This window comes from Lissotriton helveticus, chromosome 10 (assembly GCF_964261635.1).
Source record: "Lissotriton helveticus chromosome 10, aLisHel1.1, whole genome shotgun sequence".
Lineage (NCBI taxonomy): Eukaryota > Metazoa > Chordata > Amphibia > Caudata > Salamandridae > Lissotriton > Lissotriton helveticus.
In genome coordinates this window covers 26,710,654-26,732,545 of record NC_136071.1, presented here as the reverse complement: position 1 = coordinate 26,732,545, position 21,892 = coordinate 26,710,654, and the positions used below count along the sequence as shown (strand labels likewise).

At 46.7% G+C, this 21,892-nt stretch overlaps 2 protein-coding genes across 10 annotated transcripts in view; both read right to left on the bottom strand.

Moving 5' to 3' along the window:
• Positions 1-459: 459 nt before the first annotated feature.
• The window catches only part of FLNA (filamin A), a 539,816-nt gene continuing 518,383 nt past the window's right edge, over positions 460-21,892 (bottom strand). For all 9 annotated transcript variants that reach the window (XM_078664611.1, XM_078664615.1, XM_078664617.1 and 6 more), the window contains 6 exons: positions 15,274-15,389; positions 12,796-12,928; positions 11,755-11,931; positions 11,458-11,676; positions 11,148-11,351; positions 460-1,667 (listed from right to left, as the gene is read on the bottom strand). In XM_078664611.1, coding sequence (XP_078520737.1) covers positions 1,480-1,667; positions 11,148-11,351; positions 11,458-11,676; positions 11,755-11,931; positions 12,796-12,928; positions 15,274-15,389 — 1,037 coding nt within the window. In that variant the 3' untranslated portion in view covers positions 460-1,479. The remainder of the gene's footprint in view (positions 1,668-11,147; positions 11,352-11,457; positions 11,677-11,754; positions 11,932-12,795; positions 12,929-15,273; positions 15,390-21,892) is intronic.
• LOC144785006 (uncharacterized) lies at positions 15,638-21,625 on the bottom strand. The gene is made up of 2 exons (XM_078664125.1): positions 18,957-21,625; positions 15,638-16,543 (listed from the first exon to the last, which is right to left on the bottom strand). Exon 1 carries the CDS (start codon positions 21,014-21,016, stop codon positions 20,012-20,014), a length of 1,005 nt encoding a protein of 334 aa, XP_078520251.1. The 5' UTR covers positions 21,017-21,625; the 3' UTR covers positions 15,638-16,543; positions 18,957-20,011.

Sequence of the window (21,892 nt, the reverse complement as noted above, 5' to 3'; positions counted from 1 at the left end):
TGGGCTGTCGCCCCTGGGGAGCAGGGTCAAGACTGATCGGCATATGGCTGGGTTCAAACTGGGGTGGCGTGATGAGCAAAAAACAATGGATTAAACCCAGATCTGCGAATGGGGGTGAATGTTTGATTTGTTTAGCATTCTGTCCATCTGTTTTTTGTAAAGGCTTCACTGGCAGAACTTAGATCAAGAATTAAACCGCCTGGCTGTAAGCAAGGGCTGAGCCACACAACTTTGAAAAACTTTGGCTGCATGAGTTAAACGCTCAGTTGTAGCAATTAGTTTAAAGATGTATTTGCAGTAACAAAGCCTAAATTGTGTAATCAAAGCACCTTGTCTAAACGTTCTACCTCTTTTCTTTCTAGGTCCAACATTATTCACTCAGACTTTGTTCCCATTCTGTGCTTCCTGTCACATTTGTAGCAAAACGAAAGCCAGAAAAAAACCACTAGACAAAAAGTATTATAGCAGAACTTTCATTTATTTTCAATATCATTAAGAGCCAAGTACTGTAGTCGTGCACAAAAAAATACTTTATTTTATAAAAACGAACTGGTTTTAGTTAGCTGGTAAGTGGGCCTGTCCAGCAGCAGTGTGTTGCCCATCTCCGGTGCACCAGTTACACCACAGATTAGTCTGGGTTGGGGCCTCCCAGACAAAGAACACCGGTCCAGCTTGTACAGGACAGTGGTCCCATGGAACCAGGGCGGCTATGGGACAAGGGCAGCATCAGAGGCTATGTATAGAGATGGTAAGTAGGTGTGATAAGAGGTGGTGGCACCGAATCCAGAAAGTAAATTAAGCAACAAAAACTAGTGTCTTTTTAGTGGCATTGTGAAAGCCCTAGAAATGTGCTTCAGCAGGTCCAAGGGCATGGGAGTCGTCTTTCCGCACAGTCCTCAGTCTCAAAGCTTTAGCAGAGGAGCACAGACCCAAACCAAGAAGGACGCGCGTAGTGCAACAACCTGTCCCAAGATACCAGCTCTGCAGAGATGCAGTTACCCACTTGGTCACTCTCCCTATTCAGAAATGATAGGTAGACGCTCCCCTACCACCCCTTCCAAAAAAGTGCTTCATCTACTCAGTTTGAGCTACAGGTTGCGTGTTGGTACAAACATGTACCAAATCCCCGAAACAAAGGATTCCGCTCAGAAACCATACAAGGACCAGGAGTAGGGGTGGAGCGGACCAGGGGAGGAGACAGCTGCTGGGACCAAGATGCATTCCGAAAGACCCTTCTCTTTAGAACCAAACAAAAATGTTTGGAAGCCCCTTCCCCAAGCCACATGAGCACTGCATTGACATTTGGCCCAGGGCGAATGGCGACCATGGGACACAGGTAGTGTGAAGACTACGGAGAGTCAGGCTAGCGGTCTGGCAAAGGAGAAAGTCCATTAACCGCTGTAGGTAGATCGGGGCTGGCCAGGGGAGAAACAGATACGTTCAAGGTTGGGCAGCAGTGAGCCTGGGGCGTGGACCATTTTAAGGGATAGAGAGACGGTAGGGGCTGCCTGGAATGTGATCTTCCCCCCACTTCACCACCAGGATGTAATCCCCTTTGTCCTTCAGGAGGTATGTGACGTTGTAGAGGCGGTTGCCCAGATGTTTCACCACGATCTCCTCGCAGGGCGTTTTTGGGCCATGCACACCCACCAGCAGCATGTTGTTTCCTGAATAGGAAAGAAAGTTAGATCAGAAAACTGTTGCACAAGAAAATTTGCAGTCCATTCATCGCATGCACAGTTTGTGGAGGTAAAAAACAAAATATCAGGCATTATAAAAGTCCAATTTCCCTGAACATTAAAACTATCTGAAACTGTCCCTTAATTACAAAGACCAACACCTGAAATTGCAACTTAATTTAGATTATAGGCAATGTAGTCAAGGAAAAAAAAATCTGCCAGTATCTGGCCTCAAGGGCTTTCAGACGTGTGGGCTTTACAAGATTAAGTCTAGCAGTAAAACATTAGCCGAAACGGTTCAATCTGCTGTACCCAAATTCTCCTATGTCTGTGCCAAAAAGGAGTTCAATTGTTTCTCTGCAAAGAACTCCAAAACACTAGGGTCCGTTTCTGGTAGGTACATTATGGCATGATGGTGAGAGAGTCTGACCTGTGCAGAGGTAGGACATATGACATAAGGATAGTTGTGAGCGCCTGAGGAAACAACGCACCAAGTCCAGATCTCCAAATGCCAAAGCAAATACGCTTGGAAGTAAAACAGGTTAGGAAAATCCTGATGTGACAACTAATGTGAGAGAGAATGTGGAGGTAAAAATTAAAGTTCGATTCTTCACGGGAGACAGTGGAGAAGGATTGGACTCCTGGACTACAATTGAGAAAGGGGTGTGGCTCATTTAAAAAGTGTTTTTGCGTGCAAAACTTGTTGCTGTGATGGACATTCGAAAGGTTGACTTTGGGCCAAGGAAACAGCAGGAAGGAAACAGATGAGCGGCTGTCAAAAGAGGGCACTTTGCGCCAATTCGTATCAAGTGACATCGCAGGCAGCTCAAACTTCACTCGTTTGAGGTCACTATATATATGGACAAATAGTTATGTATAATTCGGTTTTGTGAGGAGGTCTCCACCAGATTTTCTTCCGCAGCTCAGACCAGTAGTGAAAGAGGTCATGGCAGAGCCCCCTCCCAGTAAGGTACCTAGGGTACAACTGTACATTAGGTGCACATCTTCAATCTGTACTGCAGCTCACACCCAGAGTGTAACCCAATAAAAACGTGCACCTCCCAGTGCAGGCAAAAACTCATGACTGCGCTGGAAACAGCACAATGGCAAAATCCAGTCTCACTACAGGCAATTGTCTCAGGCTCAGTTAAAAGATGACAACTCAACCCCACTGATGAACAATAGTTACTTACCTGTAAACAGGTGGTTCTCCAGTATTGGTGTCTTTCATAGATTCACATGCCTGAATCATTCCCCGTCGTCGGAGTAGGAGTCTCACGGTATATAAAAAAGCAATAAAATGCCATAAAATATATAGCAGATAACAGAAATACCAAACCAGGAAGTAAGTAGCCCCAGCTACAGTAGAAAAAACTTCCACCCTCGTGACTATCTAAGTCATTATGTGTTAGTCCAAACTGCAGCCAATCAGGCGACAGCACCCACCAGAATGTTCTCCCCAGAGGCTCAGGCTCTCAGATTTTCTCGCACAGGAGTGAAGTCCCATGCTATTCGAGAGAGTCTCTGGGGGAAGGCGGGCGGGTTGCATGTGAATCTATGAAAGACACCAATACTGGAGAACCACCTGTTTACAGGTAAGTAACTATTGTTCTTCTCCAGTATTAGGGGTGTCTTTCATAGATTCACATGCCTGAATCAGAATAGTAAGCAGTACTCACATTATAACGCTCGTAGACGTCAGAATATCATGTATGCATATAATTAAATATACCCATGTATATAGTAAAGGAGACATGCATAACAGTAATCAACATGTTCTGAGCAAACGTCTAAAGAGCATAAATGAGGAGGTGGAAACAGAGGCTCACCTTATTTGAAAAGATTGCGAAGCACTGCTCTCCCAACCGAAGCATCTGCATCATCTGCCGAGTCCAGACAGTAGTGTCTAGTAAAGGTGTGCCTGCTAGACCACGTGGCAGCTCTGCAGATCTGTCGAAGTGGCACACCAGCAAAAAGGGCAGTGGAAGAGCTAACTGCCCTGGTTGAATGTGCTCTTGGCAAGGCTTGTAAGGGCCTACCAGCCTGTTGGTGACAAAGTCCAATCGTAGAGGAGACCCATCTAGCAATGGTCTGTTTTGAAACAGCACAACCCCGGCGTTGCCGGCCATAAGCCACGAACAGTTGGTCTGTCTTGCGGATGGCCGAAGTTCTGGAGAGATAAAATCGAAGGCATCTTCTAATGTCTAAAGAATGCAGTGCTTACTCAGCCGTAGACTGTGGGTTAGGAAAGAATGTTTTAAGGACAACAGGTTCATTAAGATGAAAGTCCAGTGGTACTTTAGGCATGTATGTGGGATTAGTGCGCAATACCACTGAGTCCGTGGTGAATTGAAGGAAAGGTGCCTTAGATGTAAACGCCTGAATATCGCTGACCCTCCTAGCAGATGTCAAAGCCAGGAGCAACGATACTTTCCATGTCAGAAATTTCAGGTCCACCTTATGAATCGGTTCAAAGGGGTGTCGCATGAGCTGAGATAGGACGATGTTCAGATGCCATGCCGGAGGAGGTTTTCGGACCGGCGGAAACATGCGAAATAAGCCCTTGAAAAATTGTTGGATGATCCGTACAGAGAACAGGGAGTTTGATCCATCTTGGCGAAACCTAGAGATGGCTGCTAGGAAGACCTTAAGAGTAGAGTGCGCCAAACCCAGTCTGGCTAGATGCAGAAAGAAAGGAAGGATTTGTTCTGGTGTTGCTTGAATGGGATGTAAGTCATTAGCTTGGCACCATGCACAGAACCGTTTCCACTTGAGTTTGTATGTTTTGATCGTGGATGGAGCTCTGGCTTTTGCAAGCACCTCCTGACAATCTTGTGGAATGTTTAGGTGTGCAAATTCCATGTGTTGAGGAGCCAAGCTGACAATTTCAGCGAGTTCGGGTCCGGATGGTATACCCTGCCTTGCTGGGTGGATAGAAGCTGCGGAATGCGTGGTAGTGGTATAGGGTTGCATTCCGAGAGAAGGAGTAGTTCGGGGAACCAGTATTGTCTGGGCCATCGAGGAGCAATTAAGATCAACCGGCATGGCTGTTTCTTCATTTTCCTGATAACTTTCGGGATCAGAGGTATCGGTGGAAAGGCGTACGCGAATATTTGATTCCAGTTCAGCGAAAGGGCATCCCCACACGAGTCCTTGTGGGGAACCCAGCTTGCAAAGAATGGGCATTTCCGGTTCTGGAAGGTTGCAAACAAGTCCAAGTCCGGATGCCCCCACATCTGAAAGATGCGACGTAGAGATGGGAGATGAAGTTCCCACTCGTGAGTGCAGCCCCCGGACCTGCTGAGAGAGTCCGCCAATACATTCGCAATCCCCGGAACGTGGACCGCTGACAGATGAATATCGTGAGTCAAGGCCCAACTCCATATTTCTTGTGCTTGTTGAGATAGTCGGACTGATCTGGTCCCGCCCTGTTTGTTTAGATAATACATGCAGGTGGTGTTGTCTGTCCGTATCAAGACTGTGGCACCTTGCAGAGTCGCTTGAAAGGACTTCAGGGCTAAAAATATGGCGTGTAACTCTAACCGGTTGATGTGCCATTTCATTTGGACCTGGTTCCACTTCCCGCTGACCGTCATGCCTTGGAGGTGTGCACCCCAGCCTGTCATTGATGCATCGGTCGTCACTATGAACCTGGGAACTTCCGTGAGGAAGGAGCATCCCACTTGTAAGTTGGATCGGTGGGTCCACCATGCAATTGCTTGTCGCATGCGAGGTGTAATGTGGAGGATATCTTCGAAAGATCCTGTGGCTTGGATCCATTGGCGGCTGAGTTCCTCCTGTAAGGGTCTCATCCGAAGACGGCAGTTGGGAGTGAGCAGAATGCAGGAAGAAAGCATTCCGAGGAATGACTTGAATATGCGTACTGAAACGCACTTTTAGTGACAATGTCGTCGCGAGTCGTTGAATCTTGACTTGTCTTTCTTCTGAAATGAATACTTGGGCAAGGTTGGTGTCCAGTGTCGCTCCTAAGAAGTCCTTTCTCGTTGTAGGTGTGAGACGAGACTTCTCGAAGTTGATTGAGAAACCTAGGTTCTGCATCAGAGACAAAGTTTTTTGAACGTGATCTTGAGCCGTGTCGAAAGAACTGGCCTTGATAAGGCAGTCGTCCAGGTATGGATAAATTTGAATCGATTGCAACCGAAGATGGGCCGCTACTGGGGCTAGCATCTTCGTAAACACTCTGGGGGCTGAACGCAGGCCAAATGGGAGGACCTTGAACTGGAAGTCCCTGCCAGCCACTCTGAACCTGAGAAACTTCCGATGCCGTGGGAAAATCGGTACGTGGAAGTATGCATCTTGAAGGTCGAGTGTTGCCAAAAACTCTCCCGCCGAAAGAAATTGGAGGATTTCCTGAAGTGTTAGCATCCTGAATGTGAGTTTCTTCAGAAACTTGTTCAATGCTCGCAAGTCGAGGATGGGGCGCCACTCTCCTGACTTCTTGCGAACAAGGAAAAATCTTGAGTAGAAGCCTCGTCCCCTCTGATGATGAGGCACTCTTTCGATTGCCCCTTTCCGGATCATGGTGTTGATCTGGACGAATAGCTCCTTGAGGTGCGCTGGATCGGGTCCTTTTGGGGGGCAATTTGGGGGGATTTTTACGAATTCTAAAATGTGTCCTCTGGCTACTACATCCAGGACCCATTTGTCTGTAGTAATTTCGGACCAATTTAAGTAGTGTTGGGATATTTGTCCTCCAATTTGGTTCGGGTTGGCACAAAGTGGTGGCAGGATGCGTGCCTCATTTCTTGTTGTCTCTTCCTCGATAATTAGGTTTTCCTCGAGGTTGAGAGTAATTTCCTCTCTTTTGTCCATAGGTTTGTTGCCGGTAAGGCTGAAATCTTTGGTTTCCCTGGGTGGAGGAATAAGAGCGTTGTTGGGCGTATCCTCCTCTATTATTGAAATTCCCCCTTCCTCTTGTGCCACGAAAGGAAGATTTCCGGTACTGAAGGGTACCCAGTGAACGTGCTGTTTCAGTGTCTCTTTATTGCCTCCAGGGCCTCATCAACATGTTTGCCGAATAGTGACTCTCCATCAAAAGGCATGTCAATGATTCTGTTTTGAACCTCCTGCCTAAAGGAGGTTGCTCGTAACCATCCTTGCCGTCTAAGAACAGCTGCACCCGCAAGCTGTCGAAAGGCAGTGGCAGCAACGTCCACAGCAGCGTCAATCATCTCCGAGGAGACACACTCTCCTTCCTGAAGGATTTTCTTGGCCTCAGTGCGATCAGGCTCGGGGAGCTTGTCCATGTATGGTGAGATGTCCGACCACATCTGTCTATCGTATCTCCCTAAAATGGCGAGGGAGTTTGCGGCCCGGATGGTCGTGGCTGCAATGGTAGAAACCTTCTTGCCAATGGAATCAAGGCGTCTCCCATCCTTGTCTGGAGGAACAGAGACCTGAGACGTAGGGTTGGAAGATCTCTTCTGCGCTGCCTGTGCCACCACAGAATCGGCTTTAGCTTGCCCGACAAGGCATGCTGGAGAAGTAGTAGGCGCCCTATATTTTTTATCTACTCTAGGGAGCACTGCTGGTAAGGAATTCGGCTTGGCCATGATCTTAAGACCCTCCTTCCAGATAAAATCTATAATTGGAATGGTCCAACTCTGCTTATGAGGGGTAGATTTAAAATCATACAAAAAGAAGTCTTCTTGTTTAGCTTCCATGGTTATTAGAAACCTCCTAGTTGCTCTATCCATGATCTTGTGAAATGAGGCAACGTCCACGGGTGGTGACTCAGAAACAGTAGGCTCCGCCGGAGAGGGTGTGTTCGCATTGTAATCCTCATACTCCGACGATTCAGAGGCTTCATTCAGCTCTCCTTCCTGATCCTCCTGTTCCGAGAGCTCCTCTTCTCGTGGCTGAGGAGATGAAACTGGTGACGTAGGCAACGTTGAGCGACTGTCCTCCAACGCATTAGAAGCCCTTGGTCGTGTCCGCGGAGAGAGGGAAGGCCTTCCCTGCGGCAAAGGTGTAGACATCACTGAGTCGCCAGACTCAGAAGGTGGGAAACGTCTATAATAGTCACTGAGCATGTACTGCAAGTTGCGGAATAAATCTTCAGGCAGTTGCCTATCAGTGTCAGGTCTGTCAGCACGCGGAGCAGGCTGAACGTCCTCCATGTTATCCTCAACATCTTCCTGAACTTTAATATGGAGTTCGGATGGACTTCTAGCTGGCCCAAAATTTTCGTCTTCATAGGATCCCTCCTCATCTGAATCCAAAAGCTTGTCAGGCACCACAATGGTAGTAGAAATAGAGTCCACAGTAGCTCTCTTTTTTAATAAAGTAGCAGTAGTCGCAGGAGATGGCAATGGAATCCCTGCTGTCTGCGCAGACCAAACCTGCAAAGTAGTGCAGCTTGAAAGAGGCGGCGTCAACGGGACGTCTGTATACTGCTGACAGTGCTGTCTCGTCGACGGAATCGTCGTCGACGGGGTCGTCGACGGGGTCGTAGACAGTAGCTTCGTCGACGAGTGCTTTCTTCGGTGAGGAGAAAGTCATAGTGCAGGTGGTAGAAGTGGCCACATGAGAAGAAACACAGTCCTTCCTTGACGTTGAAATTGTCAATAATGGCAACTGAGGAGGCACAGATTTAGAAGATTTCTTAGGCACTGTCTTAGTCCCAGACTTCTTAGAGGGCGTAGAATCCCCTTTGGAAAGTGGGATAACTTTACTTGAAGAACTAGGCCCAGGAGCATCCTGGGAAGATTTAGACTTCTTAACCACCTTCGCCCTCAGAGATGAAACATCAGTTTCAGCCTTCCTCTTAGTTGATAGAAATGAAGAGCCGGAACCACAACTTCCTACCTCAGAGACAGGGTCATCCTTGTTCTTTAGTCTATTGAGCCACAATAGAAGGCACCCTTCTCTATCCTTGATGGTCTTGGAGGGGAAAGTCCGGCAGATCTTGCACTCCTTCACCTCATGATCAGGATAAAGACAATACAAACATTTCTTGTGGGGGTCCTCCTTGAAAAGTCTTGGCTTCCCACAAGAGTCACAGGCTCTAAACAGGGATTTAGATGAAGACATCTGTGAAAGTTGAAGAAATTAGTGATATAGAAGAAAAAACTGAGCAGAGCTCAGGGAGACTCCCTTCACACAACGTGCGGTAGAAAATCTGAGAGCCTGAGCCTCTGGGGAGAACATTCTGGTGGGTGCTGTCGCCTGATTGGCTGCAGTTTGGACTAACACATAATGACTTAGATAGTCACGAGGGTGGAAGTTTTTTCTACTGTAGCTGGGGCTACTTACTTCCTGGTTTGGTATTTCTGTTATCTGCTATATATTTTATGGCATTTTATTGCTTTTTTATATACCGTGAGACTCCTACTCCGACGACGGGGAATGATTCAGGCATGTGAATCTATGAAAGACACCCCTAATACTGGAGAAGAGAAGTTCCATAAGTCCCTCACTAAGGGTGCATCAACTGTTCACCACCTAATTTGTGGCACAAATCAGCACAACTGCTTTCACCTATTCCTAAATATAGCGTTGGGGCGGGTCAAGGGATTCCCTCATTTGTATGAAGCCACACCCCCTTGCGAATGAGGGGCTGCCCTCTTGGGATCCTGCATGGTCCATACTCCTGAAGTGGTCTACAGAAAACTCTACGGTACCTTTTCCAAATGAGCACCTTTGGGCTCTGGGTAACAGGATGGCAGTCAGATTGCGGCAGCGCCATCACTTAGGATATTGGGACCATTTCCACGAGGAAAAAGATTCCCTCCCTCGGGTGCCTCGTGTTTGTTGGAAGGCCCAGGAAGGTGACTCACCTTTGGGAGAGGGAGTTCTTTGGAGATTGCCTGAAGGCCTTGCCCTCTCAGATGGTCTTCAGGTGCCTGGAGGCAGTCTCGGACAACAATGTCATGATCGGGCTAGAGAGATCACAAATCGTAGATGGGGGCCCAAAACAGACATCCTGTTGCTGTACCTTCTGCAAGGCTTAAACCCAGAGTCCCTTTGCACAGACACTGCACTAGTCCCTGTCAAAAGTGGAGGGATTTTTTAAGTGAGATATAGACAGACCAAGCTGGAGAGGCAAACACAGAAACCAAGGTCAGCCCTCGGACTAGTGCCTAATATAGTCCACCACCTTGAAGCACTGAAGAATCATTGCTTATGAAAATGTTTTCCATGTCAGTTTGAATCCTGAAAGGAGTCTTCACATGGTAAGGAATCCATGTGAAAATGTATCCAAGCGAACCAGTCTGATAAACTGCTCCCAGGGCAGTCACTGTCAGTTCTGTAGGGCTCCTCCATGCCAGAAGAGGATCTGACCGAACTGGCGATATAGCCTTAGCTGGTCGACATCTCGGGTAGCAGAGCTCATGGAGGCGCAGGCTCAGGCCACTGGGGATCCAAGACTACAGGAACACGATACTGCTATGGGGTGGCCCAGGGAGTATTGGTGCCAACCTGATGAGATCCTCCACAGACAGCCGGATGGCCTTAACCTACGGGGCAGGGTTAGATGATGGATCTGTTAACTCAGGTTCAGTTTCAGTGGAGGGATCTTATCCAAGGACAAGGAAGAACCCAAAGCATGGGAACAGTGCAGACACTAAAAACTGTTTGGGGAGCTGGCCACATCCTTGAGGAAGTTATCCTTGCTATTGCGTTTATTTCTAGTCACGATCTTAGATCATGCGTCAGTTGAAGTATGTGGTAGTAACGGAGATGCAAGAAGGTACAAGAATCACAGGCTACGATGTCGGTTTTCTATCCTAGACACCACAAGCTGATGTATGTGGATCTGACAAGGACATTTTTTTGCAACATCTGACAATGTTTGTACTCAAAACTTTCAGAGGATACATTAGACCTTGCTGCTTTCAAAGTACAGAAAGACTTTGCCAGATCATGAGAAAAGCTCCAGATCCACGAAAAGGCATTGGAAAAACAGAACTGACACTAATGCGTTGGCGCCCAATTTACCGGGGTGTCAGTTGCTGCCGAGACCACATGGCACCACTGGAGATGCATTCCTAAGGAAAAGCTTTTCTGGACAAACTTGGAGGGACAATGAAAAAAAGACTTGGTCTCCTGTAAGTGATACCAGATAAGTTTATTTTAAGGAGCAGTTTATTTCAAGGAGCATTGCATGAAAGATTTGGAGAAGAGTAGGAACAGCATCACTGCGTCTACCAGGTAGGACTTAAGATTGATTTACTTTTGCAGGCACCATGGTATAAGAGATGCTTCAGCCCACAAGAGCTCCATATTTAAATGCCCATTCTGGCAGAATTCAGAGCCCGATTGACAATGCAAGAGGAATTTTAACGGCTGAATCCTGTGCTTTTAATATGAACACATTTCTGACACCCTGGCGGGAAAAAAAACCCACCACAAGAGTTTAAAATTGAATCTCTTTAAAGAAAACAAACTGCCTTTAATCATTCAATAAAGTAAGAAATTGATAAAAGCCACCAGACAAGCACCCACCTGCTTTGCTACAGTCGACCGTAAAAGAGTTCTTCTGTCCTACGTATGCCTTGTTTAAGCCAAGCCCCTTGGCCACCACCTTGCTGGCATCCGAGACAGACTTTGGCATTGCACTTTGCTGCGGGAAAGCCTCAGCTTTGGTGTAGGAGTCCACAAACACAGATGAGGTTTCATGATTACTGTGACTACTCGCAAGACGAGATCCTGTTGAACGGAGAAATATTCAAGAAAATGAGTCTTGGTATCGCCCCCTCCCCCCCAAGCATCCCTTGCGTCTCCCACCCACACTCAGTGCTCAAGGCGTCCTCACCAGTGATCTTTGCTTTGAACGGGCTGCCCACAATGTGATATGGTCCTCCGTACTTTATGGAAATCAAGTAGCTGCCAGGGACCATGGGAGTGTAAGTAACCTTGTATCCCTCTGCACACTCTTGGCAATCCATCTTGACCTTGGACGGCCCATCTATTGTGACAGCCAAAGCACCAGGCCCGGCATGCGTCGTGTTCACGATAAACTCTGCTGCACTGCCTGCAAAAGACAAGGTGGTGTCAGGCTCCAAACATCTAAAGATGAACTCTCAAGGTGGCGAAGCAATCAATGTCGTACCAGTGATTCCTCTCTCCAAGCCAGCGCCATAGGCAGACACCATGCCGGGGTCACCCGCTTGGCTAGGATCTCCGACTCTGATCTTGAACGGGCTCCCCGGGATGTGGCAGCCGTTGAATTTCACATCAACCATATACAGGCCATTTTCTCTAGGTATGAAGCGCACCGCATACTTATCTGAAACACAAACGTTCAGTTACTACAAACACCAGCACCTATAATTCAACAGTTTAAAGAAGGAGTAACACCAAGATGAGCTTGCCCAAGCCACACCCAATGGGGTGCCTGACAAATTGCACTAGCGGCGCCTGCACAACCAGGTTTGGTACAAGGATTTAATGTATCGAAGACCACAATTAACGCATCTCATTTGCCCTATATACACGGCAAACGATTAAATACACCTCGTTAAATCTGCACAAAATCAAAAACGTTCATGAATAACTTCGGAGTTGGGCTCCTTGATAAATTCCCAGCCCAATCTAGTCTTGCTTTGGATTTGTTCACATACCAAGTCTTTAATCTCAACATCCAACTCACTTGTTTTGCTGTCCCCCCACATTATTCCCTGCAAGTCTAGCGCCGTCAAGTCATGGTTTAAAACACAAACAGTAAAGCCAACACACGTAATATCAAGAGTCACTCCATTGCCAGAAGAACTCAGGGAAAAAAAGGCCTCATTCTCCAGATTTGCTCCATTGTAGACACTGGGTGCTGTTTGAAATCACTGAAAAGAAACATGCAGTGCAACCTTGTCGCCTGGACTCAAATCCAAGAACATGAGCCATCCCCAATAACATGAAAAGGTAGCACAGCTATCCTCAGACATTACGTTCACTAGAAAAGATACAAGAAGCAATGAATTTAAAAACCAAGATGTGGTTAAACCCCCCATGATTGGTATCGCCCCAACATGGAGGGTACCACTATTCCACTGTAAACGCCTACGCCACCTCCCAGCTGACGGCCGCCTGCTTCTGTTCGAGGTAAAGCTGCTTGTTAGTCTCCCTCTAGCCCCACTGAGCCAGGAAGACTCCTCACCTTCATCGATTTCCGTCACGTAACACTCCTCCAGGGCCCCCGAAGGGCTGTGTACTTTGGCATCAATGACTCCTTTGGCTCCGTTGAGGCTGACTGCAAAAGAGGCTGGCTGGTTGACCTTTAACCCTGACTCCTAAAAGCACATCACATCAGTTAGAAACACAGGAATAAAACATCAAGACAGGTGCACAGGTTGGATTTTCAGACTCCATGGGCTTGGATAATCCTGTAGAAAGATGAACCTTGAGCTCTGGGTGATTTGAACCGCCAAAACCTTCAACATTAGCCAACGCAACCCTTGATGGGGAAACGGCGAGGAGTTTACAGCCCTCAGATACCTCACCTCCATTTCGAAGAAATGTTTACCACACTGACACCCCCTTATGTAAGTGGCACATGTGAGAAGTAGCCAGGGTGCTGTAGGAGGACAGATGCAGAAAAGTGCAGTGAAAGGGAGTTAAACTGTACATTGACCAAAGCTTAAAGTGCTGAGTCTTTGCAGGACATGAAAAACCTGAAGGAAGATTAAGTGACTGGCTTTTTAACTGTTATACATTGTTTTAGGAGGCTTTCCACTGACATCCTCTAGATAACTATAGCTGGGCTCTGGGAAGTCACTGCAATAAGGAGCTGATCTCAACTGGGTCAGTAAGCAAGACGAAGATCAGGAGAAGCTGCTCTTGGCTGCACCCTTTGGGAAAACAAGAAGCGAATGTGAAAGACTTAAAATAAAAACCGTTCTACGTTGACGAGAGGCACATGAGTTTATTTTAGCTGTAAAAATGTCAACTGGCAACAGTGGCAGGAAAGCAAAGTAGCTTGAGAGGGCAGAACCTGAGTGACAGCTTGAGGATAGAGCTGGACAAAGACCCCAAGAAGGTGGACAACAAAAGTAGTGGCGCAATTCATCTAAACGTGCAACTAAAAGGGGGCAGGAGAGAGTTTAGTGTAGATAAACTAACCAAAGGACCAGTTGGCTTGAAATGAGAGAAGTACCCACATGGCAAGAGAGGAGGAAAAATGTATGTTTGAGAAGGTGGCTGCAGACCGGTATTCCAGAGTGAGGAAAGACCTGGAGAGTAGTGTCTCCTATCAGAGGCAAGGCATTGTCACTTTAAAAAATAATTAAAACCTTAAAAGGGCAGTATAACATACCATCTTACCTGTGTGCAGCTACAAGGTTTAAAGAGGGAGAGATGCAGCGCGGGAGGCACTTTCAGTGGTACACAACCAGCAATCCCAGCCATCATTCGGTCTCACATTCCACACTTACACGCGGAGGACGCCACAACTCCCCAATCTCACCTGAGGTACCCCTACTTTGTCCCTAGCCCCAACACACCATTGTAGAGACCAAGTCAAGCAGCATGCCACTGTTGTGCTCTCCAAAACTCTCCCTCTTTAAAACATTAGCCACACTTCGAGTCAGAGCAAACAGAATGAAGGAGTCCTGTTAGAAGCCTTTAAAAGAGACACGAGAAAAACACATAGCACAGGCCCCCCCTTTGGCCAGCTGGGGAAGGCTCCTCCACCATCCTGCAGGTTCTTGGTTGATCTCAGTCTAGTTTCTAAGTGGATAAAAAAAAGCTCCTCCTACCCATTTACTTTCCAACCTAGACTACTAACTGGGGCATCTAAGAGACCAACGTCGGTAGCAGCTACCCTCTGTTGGGCAGATAGGATTCACAGTTCTTTGCTTACAAGGAAGTGGCCATTCATGGTACCAGTGGCACATGTCTGGGTCTGGTCTGCGGGTTCAAGTACCCAAACCTGGAAGGTGGGAAGACCAACAGTTAAACTGAAAGTCTCTAGCCAATGACAGGCTGCATTTCTAGATCCCCTGCCTGCTGAGACGCATCTACACAAAGGAAGACCAGGCCAATGTGCAATTTAGACACAAGGGCTGCAGTCTAAAGGGTGACACTCAAGGTGATCACCCAGGCTGCTGTCAAAAGCTCTTGCCATATTACACATGCAAGAGTGTATGAAGTCGAGGTGGTACGGGTGCAAAGGCAAGCACAGCGACTGCATTGGTCCAGCCACCTAGTTAGACTGAACATGGTGAATTCAATTAAACGGCAGACCACATCTCAGGACAGATGGATTACAATCTGTGCAGCTAAGTTAGGCCATCTAGTCGACCCTAAACAAATACGGCCTGGGCTAGATTATGCAGGTTCAATCCAGGTCACCCCTTAAAACAGTAATCCTTTTTCAATTTCATTACAACCTCAAACTAGGCTCTCTGCTCTAGTCTGGCCTCTGCCATGTTCCGAAGCACTGCTTTGAATGCAGCCCTACCTCAGGCCCCGTCTAGTGTCTCTTCTATGCAGATGGAATTTGTGCCTACTACTGCCAGCTTGAAGGCCCTCTTCTGTGCAGCTCATCAGGTCCTAACTTTCAACCATTAGACAGGAAGTGAAGGCCCCGGCTTGGCCGATAGGGGGGCGAGGAGGATGGTTTTTCCCAGTGCCTCACCTGAAGACTGGTAACAGTGAGCCTGCGGGCGTCATCAGATGGCGTCGTCACAGGAACAACAAAGGGGCTGTCTGGGATCGGGTCATCGTTGAACTTCACAGACACTTCATAATCTCCTACAGCAGGAAAAGAAAAAAAAAATGAAGTCTCAGGCCGAACATATACAAAAGGGAAATAATTTGCAAAAACCACTAATGGAAGTAAAGAACAAGTTACTTACCTTCGGTAACGCTTTTTCTGGTAGATACAATATCTGCCTGTGGATTCCTCACCTTGTGAATATCCCCTTGCGTCAGCAACATTCGGAAATTCTTTTCGTAGCTTCGCGCCGACGTGGACTTGGACGTCATAGAGGCACGGCACCGCTCGCGACTCCGCTGACGTCACCGACGCCTATAATAGGCCCACGCCGGCGTGATGACATCAGTTCCGCCCTTTTTTCCGTGCCTTCGAGGCACACTGACGGACCAATGACAGTAGATATATACACAGTATACGCAGTACAAATATCAAGGTAACACACACAGTGTGAAGCAAATGCAACAAAACATTTGAAATAAACAAATACATAATAGAAACTCTGGCATAGAAGAGTGGACAACGGGGAGGCGAGTGGGTCAGTGAGGAATCCACAGGCAGATATTGTATCTACCAGAAAAAGCGTTACCGAAGGTAAGTAACTTGTTCTTCTGATAGATACATCTGCCGTGTGGATTCCTCACCTTGTGAATAGAGTCCCACAGCAGTCCCCACTCCCGGAGGAGGGTGTCCACTCTTCTAGACCAGGAAATCCTGGAGGACAGAGCGTGCAAAGTGACCGTCCCTCCTCACCTCGGAATCCAAGTAGTAATGCTTCGCGAAAGTGTGGAGGGAAGACCAAGTTGCCGCTCTACAAATATCCTCTACAGGCACACCTCTAGCCAATGCGGAGGTCGAAGACTTAGCTCTAGTAGAATGAGCCCTTATACCCTCTGGTGGTTCTTTACTCGCCAAAGAGTAGCAGATCTTAATACAGAGAACGATCCATCTTGACAAAGTCCTCTTATGGACCGCTCTTCCTCTCTTGCAGCCAGCAAAGCCAATGAAGAGCTGGTCATCCACTCGACAGTCTTTAGTTCTGTCCAAGTAAAAAGACTCCGCCCTCTTGGGGTCCAGACGGTGTAATCTCTCCTCCTTGGAAGGGTCTGGGGGAGGATAAAAAGTAGGAAGGGTAATGGATTGACCAAGGTGGAAAGGAGTCACCACCTTTAGCAGAAAAGCAGCCCTGGTCCTAAGAACCATTCGAGTGTGTGTATACATCTATAAGTATCCAAAAGCAGTGACAGAAAAAGATAAAGTATAAACAAAGTTTATTCAAAAAATATTTAATTTTTCTTTTTTATAAATATACATTCATATAAATACTGTTGTAAATCAAAAAATTCAATAGACAATACATCTGTTAATTGAGAAAATTCATAAGAAACACAAGAGAATCATAAAAATACAACAAATAAAGAATACCCCTGGAAAGCAATCATACTAAGCAACTCACTCACGTGCTACCAGTCATACTACATACACACCACATACATAGATGGAAGAAGGAACTGGATTCCAATTAGCAAGGTAACAAAGCTAATGTAATGCAAGGGCACCAAGATGTAATTGTTGGCCCTTGTAGCGGGTCTACGCGCGTTTCGGTGGATCAAGCCACCTTCATCAGGACCTTGTTCATCGTATTGTGCAGAAACCAGGGGATCAAACAACAAAAGTGGCCTAAAAAAAAGGAGATAAAACTGTCACTGTCACATACGCAAACAAAAAATTATTCAAAGGACATTTATACATTCACTGCTGGGCTGTGAAGCGAGAGCTCATCACTGTGGCTACAGTAGTGGAGTCTACAATTTGATATGGCAAGTATAAGGATAGGAAATGGTAGTGTACCTAATCAAAAGGAGACACATTAAGGGCGACAGGTGACTAGTCACTCACAGGACAAATTACAGAGCAGTAGTGTGAATAAGAGATTAAATCAATACACGGGTTTGCTCTTTACACTAGAGACAAATCTTATAACAGAAGTATATATACAAAAAGAGTACGTCTATTCATGTAATATACTTACAATGTAAGAGATCACCTATCACTAAAGCGTGTTCTAATTGTGATCAAGAAAAAGATCACATCAGGTGCACTGCATCTGCGAGAAAATTGTGAGAGGCTATCAGAGAAGTTGTAATGAAGAAACTAGCTAGGACTCTTATATTACCCATCATCGGTAAGCTTACCCATCACGCCATTCAGTATTGAATTCATAAGCCTCAGAACTTCATCTAATGGATAAGACGCTATGTTCCATGTAGATACTGTAAAGGAAATATACAATACCCCAATATCATAACAGGTATCTAAAGATAATGAAGATAATGAAGATTGAAGAAATATATATCTGCCAAATGACCGAACTCTCCTAATTCAATACTAAAAGTGACATACCAAAGTATGTATATTTCCTTTACAGTATCTACATGGAACATAGCGTCTTATCCATTAGATGAAGTTCTGAGGCTTATGAATTCAATACTGAATGGCGTGATGGGTAAGCTTACCGATGATGGGTAATATAAGAGTCCTAGCTAGTTTCTTCATTACAACTTCTCTGATAGCCTCTCACAATTTTCTCGCAGATGCAGTGCACCTGATGTGATCTTTTTCTTGATCACAATTAGAACACGCTTTAGTGATAGGTGATCTCTTACATTGTAAGTATATTACATGAATAGACGTACTCTTTTTGTATATATACTTCTGTTATAAGATTTGTCTCTAGTGTAAAGAGCAAACCCGTGTATTGATTTAATCTCTTATTCACACTACTGCTCTGTAATTTGTCCTGTGAGTGACTAGTCACCTGTCGCCCTTAATGTGTCTCCTTTTGATTAGGTACACTACCATTTCCTATCCTTATACTTGCCATATCAAATTGTAGACTCCACTACTGTAGCCACAGTGATGAGCTCTCGCTTCACAGCCCAGCAGTGAATGTATAAATGTCCTTTGAATAATTTTTTGTTTGCGTATGTGACAGTGACAGTTTTATCTCCTTTTTTTAGGCCACTTTTGTTGTTTGATCCCCTGGTTTCTGCACAATACGATGAACAAGGTCCTGATGAAGGTGGCTTGATCCACCGAAACGCGCGTAGACCCGCTACAAGGGCCAACAATTACATCTTGGTGCCCTTGCATTACATTAGCTTTGTTACCTTGCTAATTGGAATCCAGTTCCTTCTTCCATCTATGTATGTGGTGTGTATGTAGTATGACTGGTAGCACGTGAGTGAGTTGCTTAGTATGATTGCTTTCCAGGGGTATTCTTTATTTGTTGTATTTTTATGATTCTCTTGTGTTTCTTATGAATTTTCTCAATTAACAGATGTATTGTCTATTGAATTTTTTGATTTACAACAGTATTTATATGAATGTATATTTATAAAAAAGAAAAATTAAATATTTTTTGAATAAACTTTGTTTATACTTTATCTTTTTCTGTCACTGCTTTTGGATACTTATAGATGTATACACACAATTGAAGTATATGGCCACTGTAGGAACTTCTTTCCTCTTTGTGTACTCTTGTTCCCCTCTGTTCCTAGGCCACAATCTATCTATTTGAGGGGGTCCCATCGCTCATGTTCTACCTAAGAACCATTCGATCAGCATGAATGGTCAAGAAAGGGGGCTTGTGACTAAGAGCTTGAAGCTCACTTACCCTCCTTGCCGAGGTTATAGCAACGAGGAAGACCGTTTTGAGAGTAAGAAGCCTCATAGGACATTTGTGAAGAGGCTCAAAGGAAGCACCCATCAAAAAGGTCAATACAAGATTTAAGTCCCACTGAGGCAGAATAAAAGGAGTAGGAGGGAACTTATTTGTGAGGCCCTTAAAAAACCTTAAAACCACAGGAGATTTAAAAAGTGAAGGCTGGTCAGGCAAACAGATAAAAGCCGACAGCGCTGAAAGATAGCCCTTCACTGTGGCAACAGCAAGCCCCTGTTGCGCCAGAGAAAGGGCAAACTGGAGAACATCAGATAAATGGGCCCTCAAAGGATCTATAGACTTCGCCCTGCACCAAGTAACACATTTTGACCACCTATAAGAATAGATGGACTTAGTGGAGTCACGCCTGGCTGACAAAATGATATCCACCACATCAGGCGGGAGAGAAAAAGAACTCAGGTTGCCCCGTTCAATCTCCAGGCATGAAGGTGTAATGTCTGGAGGTGGGGGTGTAGAACCTGCGCCTCCATCTGAGAGAGGAGGTCTGCTCTGTGAGGGAGACGGAGCGGCGGGTGAGAGGAGAGGTGGAGAAGGTTTGAGTACCACACCCTTCTTGGCCAATCCGGGGCGATCAATATAACTTGTGCCCGGTCTTGGCGAATTTTCCTCAGAACCCGAGGAATCAAAGGTATGGGAGGAAACGCGTAAAGGAGTTGCAAGTTCCAACTCAACTGAAACGCGTCCCCCAAAGCTCCATGCATCGGATACTGGAGACTGCAGAATAACAGGCAGTGAGCATTCTCGCGAGTGGCGAACAGGTCCACCCGAGGAGTCCCCCACATCTGAAAGATGTCGTGAACAACCTCCGGGTGAAGCCTCCACTCGGTCGGCTGAGAACTGCCGACTGAGACTATCTGCACGAACGTTCTGAACTCCGGCCAGATGATTTGCCATTAGACAAATCTGATGGTCCTGAACCTAGGACCAGAGACGCAGAGCCTCTCTGCAGAGACACTGCGACCCCACTCCTCCCTGCTTGTTGATGTACCACATCGCGGTCGTGTTGTCCGTCAGGACCTGAACCGACTGACCGCGAAGGGAAGGGAGGAAGGCCTTGAGCGCCAGACGAATCACCCGTAACTCTAGAAGGTTGATGTGAAGCAACCTTTCCTCTGGAGACCAAAGACCCTTGATCTCCAGGTCTCCCAGATGAGCACCCCACCCGAGAGTGGATGCATCTGTGGCCACCGATGGAGGAAGTTGAAAAGGCTTTCCTTGTGACAGATTGCCTTCCACGCTCCACCAAGACAGATCCGCTGCAGCTTCTCTGGAGATCCTCACTGACTCCCTGAGATCTCCGTTGTGCTGATACCACTGCCTGCGGAGGCACCACTGGAGTGCCCTCATGTGCCAGCGTGCATGGTTGACCAACAGAATACAAGAAGCCATCAGACCGAGCAGGCTAAGAACCTTCAGGACAGGAACGACCGCTCCATTGTAGAACAAAGGAATCATTTCCTGTATGTCGCGAATCCTTTGAGGAGGAGGGAATGCACGACAAACAGTAGTGTCCAGAACCGCACCTATGAACAGGTTGCACTGTGAGGGCACCAGGTGAGACTTGGGTACATTTATTGAAAAACCCAACCTGTGCAACAACTGAGTGGTCTCCTGCAGATGATGGAGCACCTTCTCCGGCGACTCCGCTTTGATCAGCCAGTCGTCCAGATACGGAAATACATGTATCTCCGACCTCCTGAGATGAGCTGCCACCACTGCCATCACCTTGGTGAAGACTCGAGGTGCAGTAGTAAGACCAAACGGAAGGACCACAAACTGGTAGCGTTGCGACCCAACCGTAAAACGGAGATACTTTCTGTGCGACTTCAAGATGGGAATATGAAAATACGCATTCTGCAAGTCGATCGACACCATCCAGTCTTCTTCCAGCAGCGCTTGAAGAACCTGTGCAAGAGTGAACATCTTGAACTTTTCCTGCTTCAGGTAAAGGGTCAAGATCCTGAGATCCAGAATTGGCCGAAGTCTGCCATCCTTTTTGGGGATCAGGAAATACCGGGAGTAGCAACCCCGACCCCTTTCCTGCTCTGGAACCACCGCTATCGCACCTTTTCGAAATGGTGCCAGGACTTCTTCCTGCAAGAGAAGCAGGTGGTCCTCCGAACAAAAACACTGGCAAGGAGGGTAATTTGGGGGAAACTCCCGAAAAGGAAGAGCATACCCATTCTCTACAAGATTGAGAACCCAAAGGTCCGATGTTATCAATTCCCAATCTTGTAGAAAATGGGTAAGCCGGCCCCCCACTGGGACCACATGATCCGGAATGGCGGATCTAGGGCTGCTTTGCTGTGTTGGCAGGGGGCTGGGAAGGGGAAGAAGAGGAGGAGGAGGAGGAAGCCTGACGGCCTCTAGGACAGGCTCTTTTCCTGCCCCTGTATGATTTGTACAGCGTATTTTGCTGTTGCTGTGGCTGCTGCGGAGATGGTCTGTAGGAACAAAAGGAAGATCTGCCAAATCCTCAAGCGCCTTCCAGTAGTACCCCTGGACTGAAGGCCCAAAGATTTCACAGGGGCCCTACTGTCTTTAAAACGTTCCAAGGCAGCATCAGCCTTCTTGCCAAACAATCCTGAGCCATCAAAAGGCAAGGTCCATCAAAACAGACTGAACATCTGCAGAGAACTCAGATGTTTTAAGCCATGCGGCTCTCCTAGTGGCTACGGAAGAGCCCATAACCCTCGCCACCGAATCAGCAGTGTCCAGTCCACTCTGAATCACCTGCCTCGCAGCTGCCTGAGTGTCCGATATCACCTCCTGAAAATCCTTTCTATCTTCCTCAGGGAT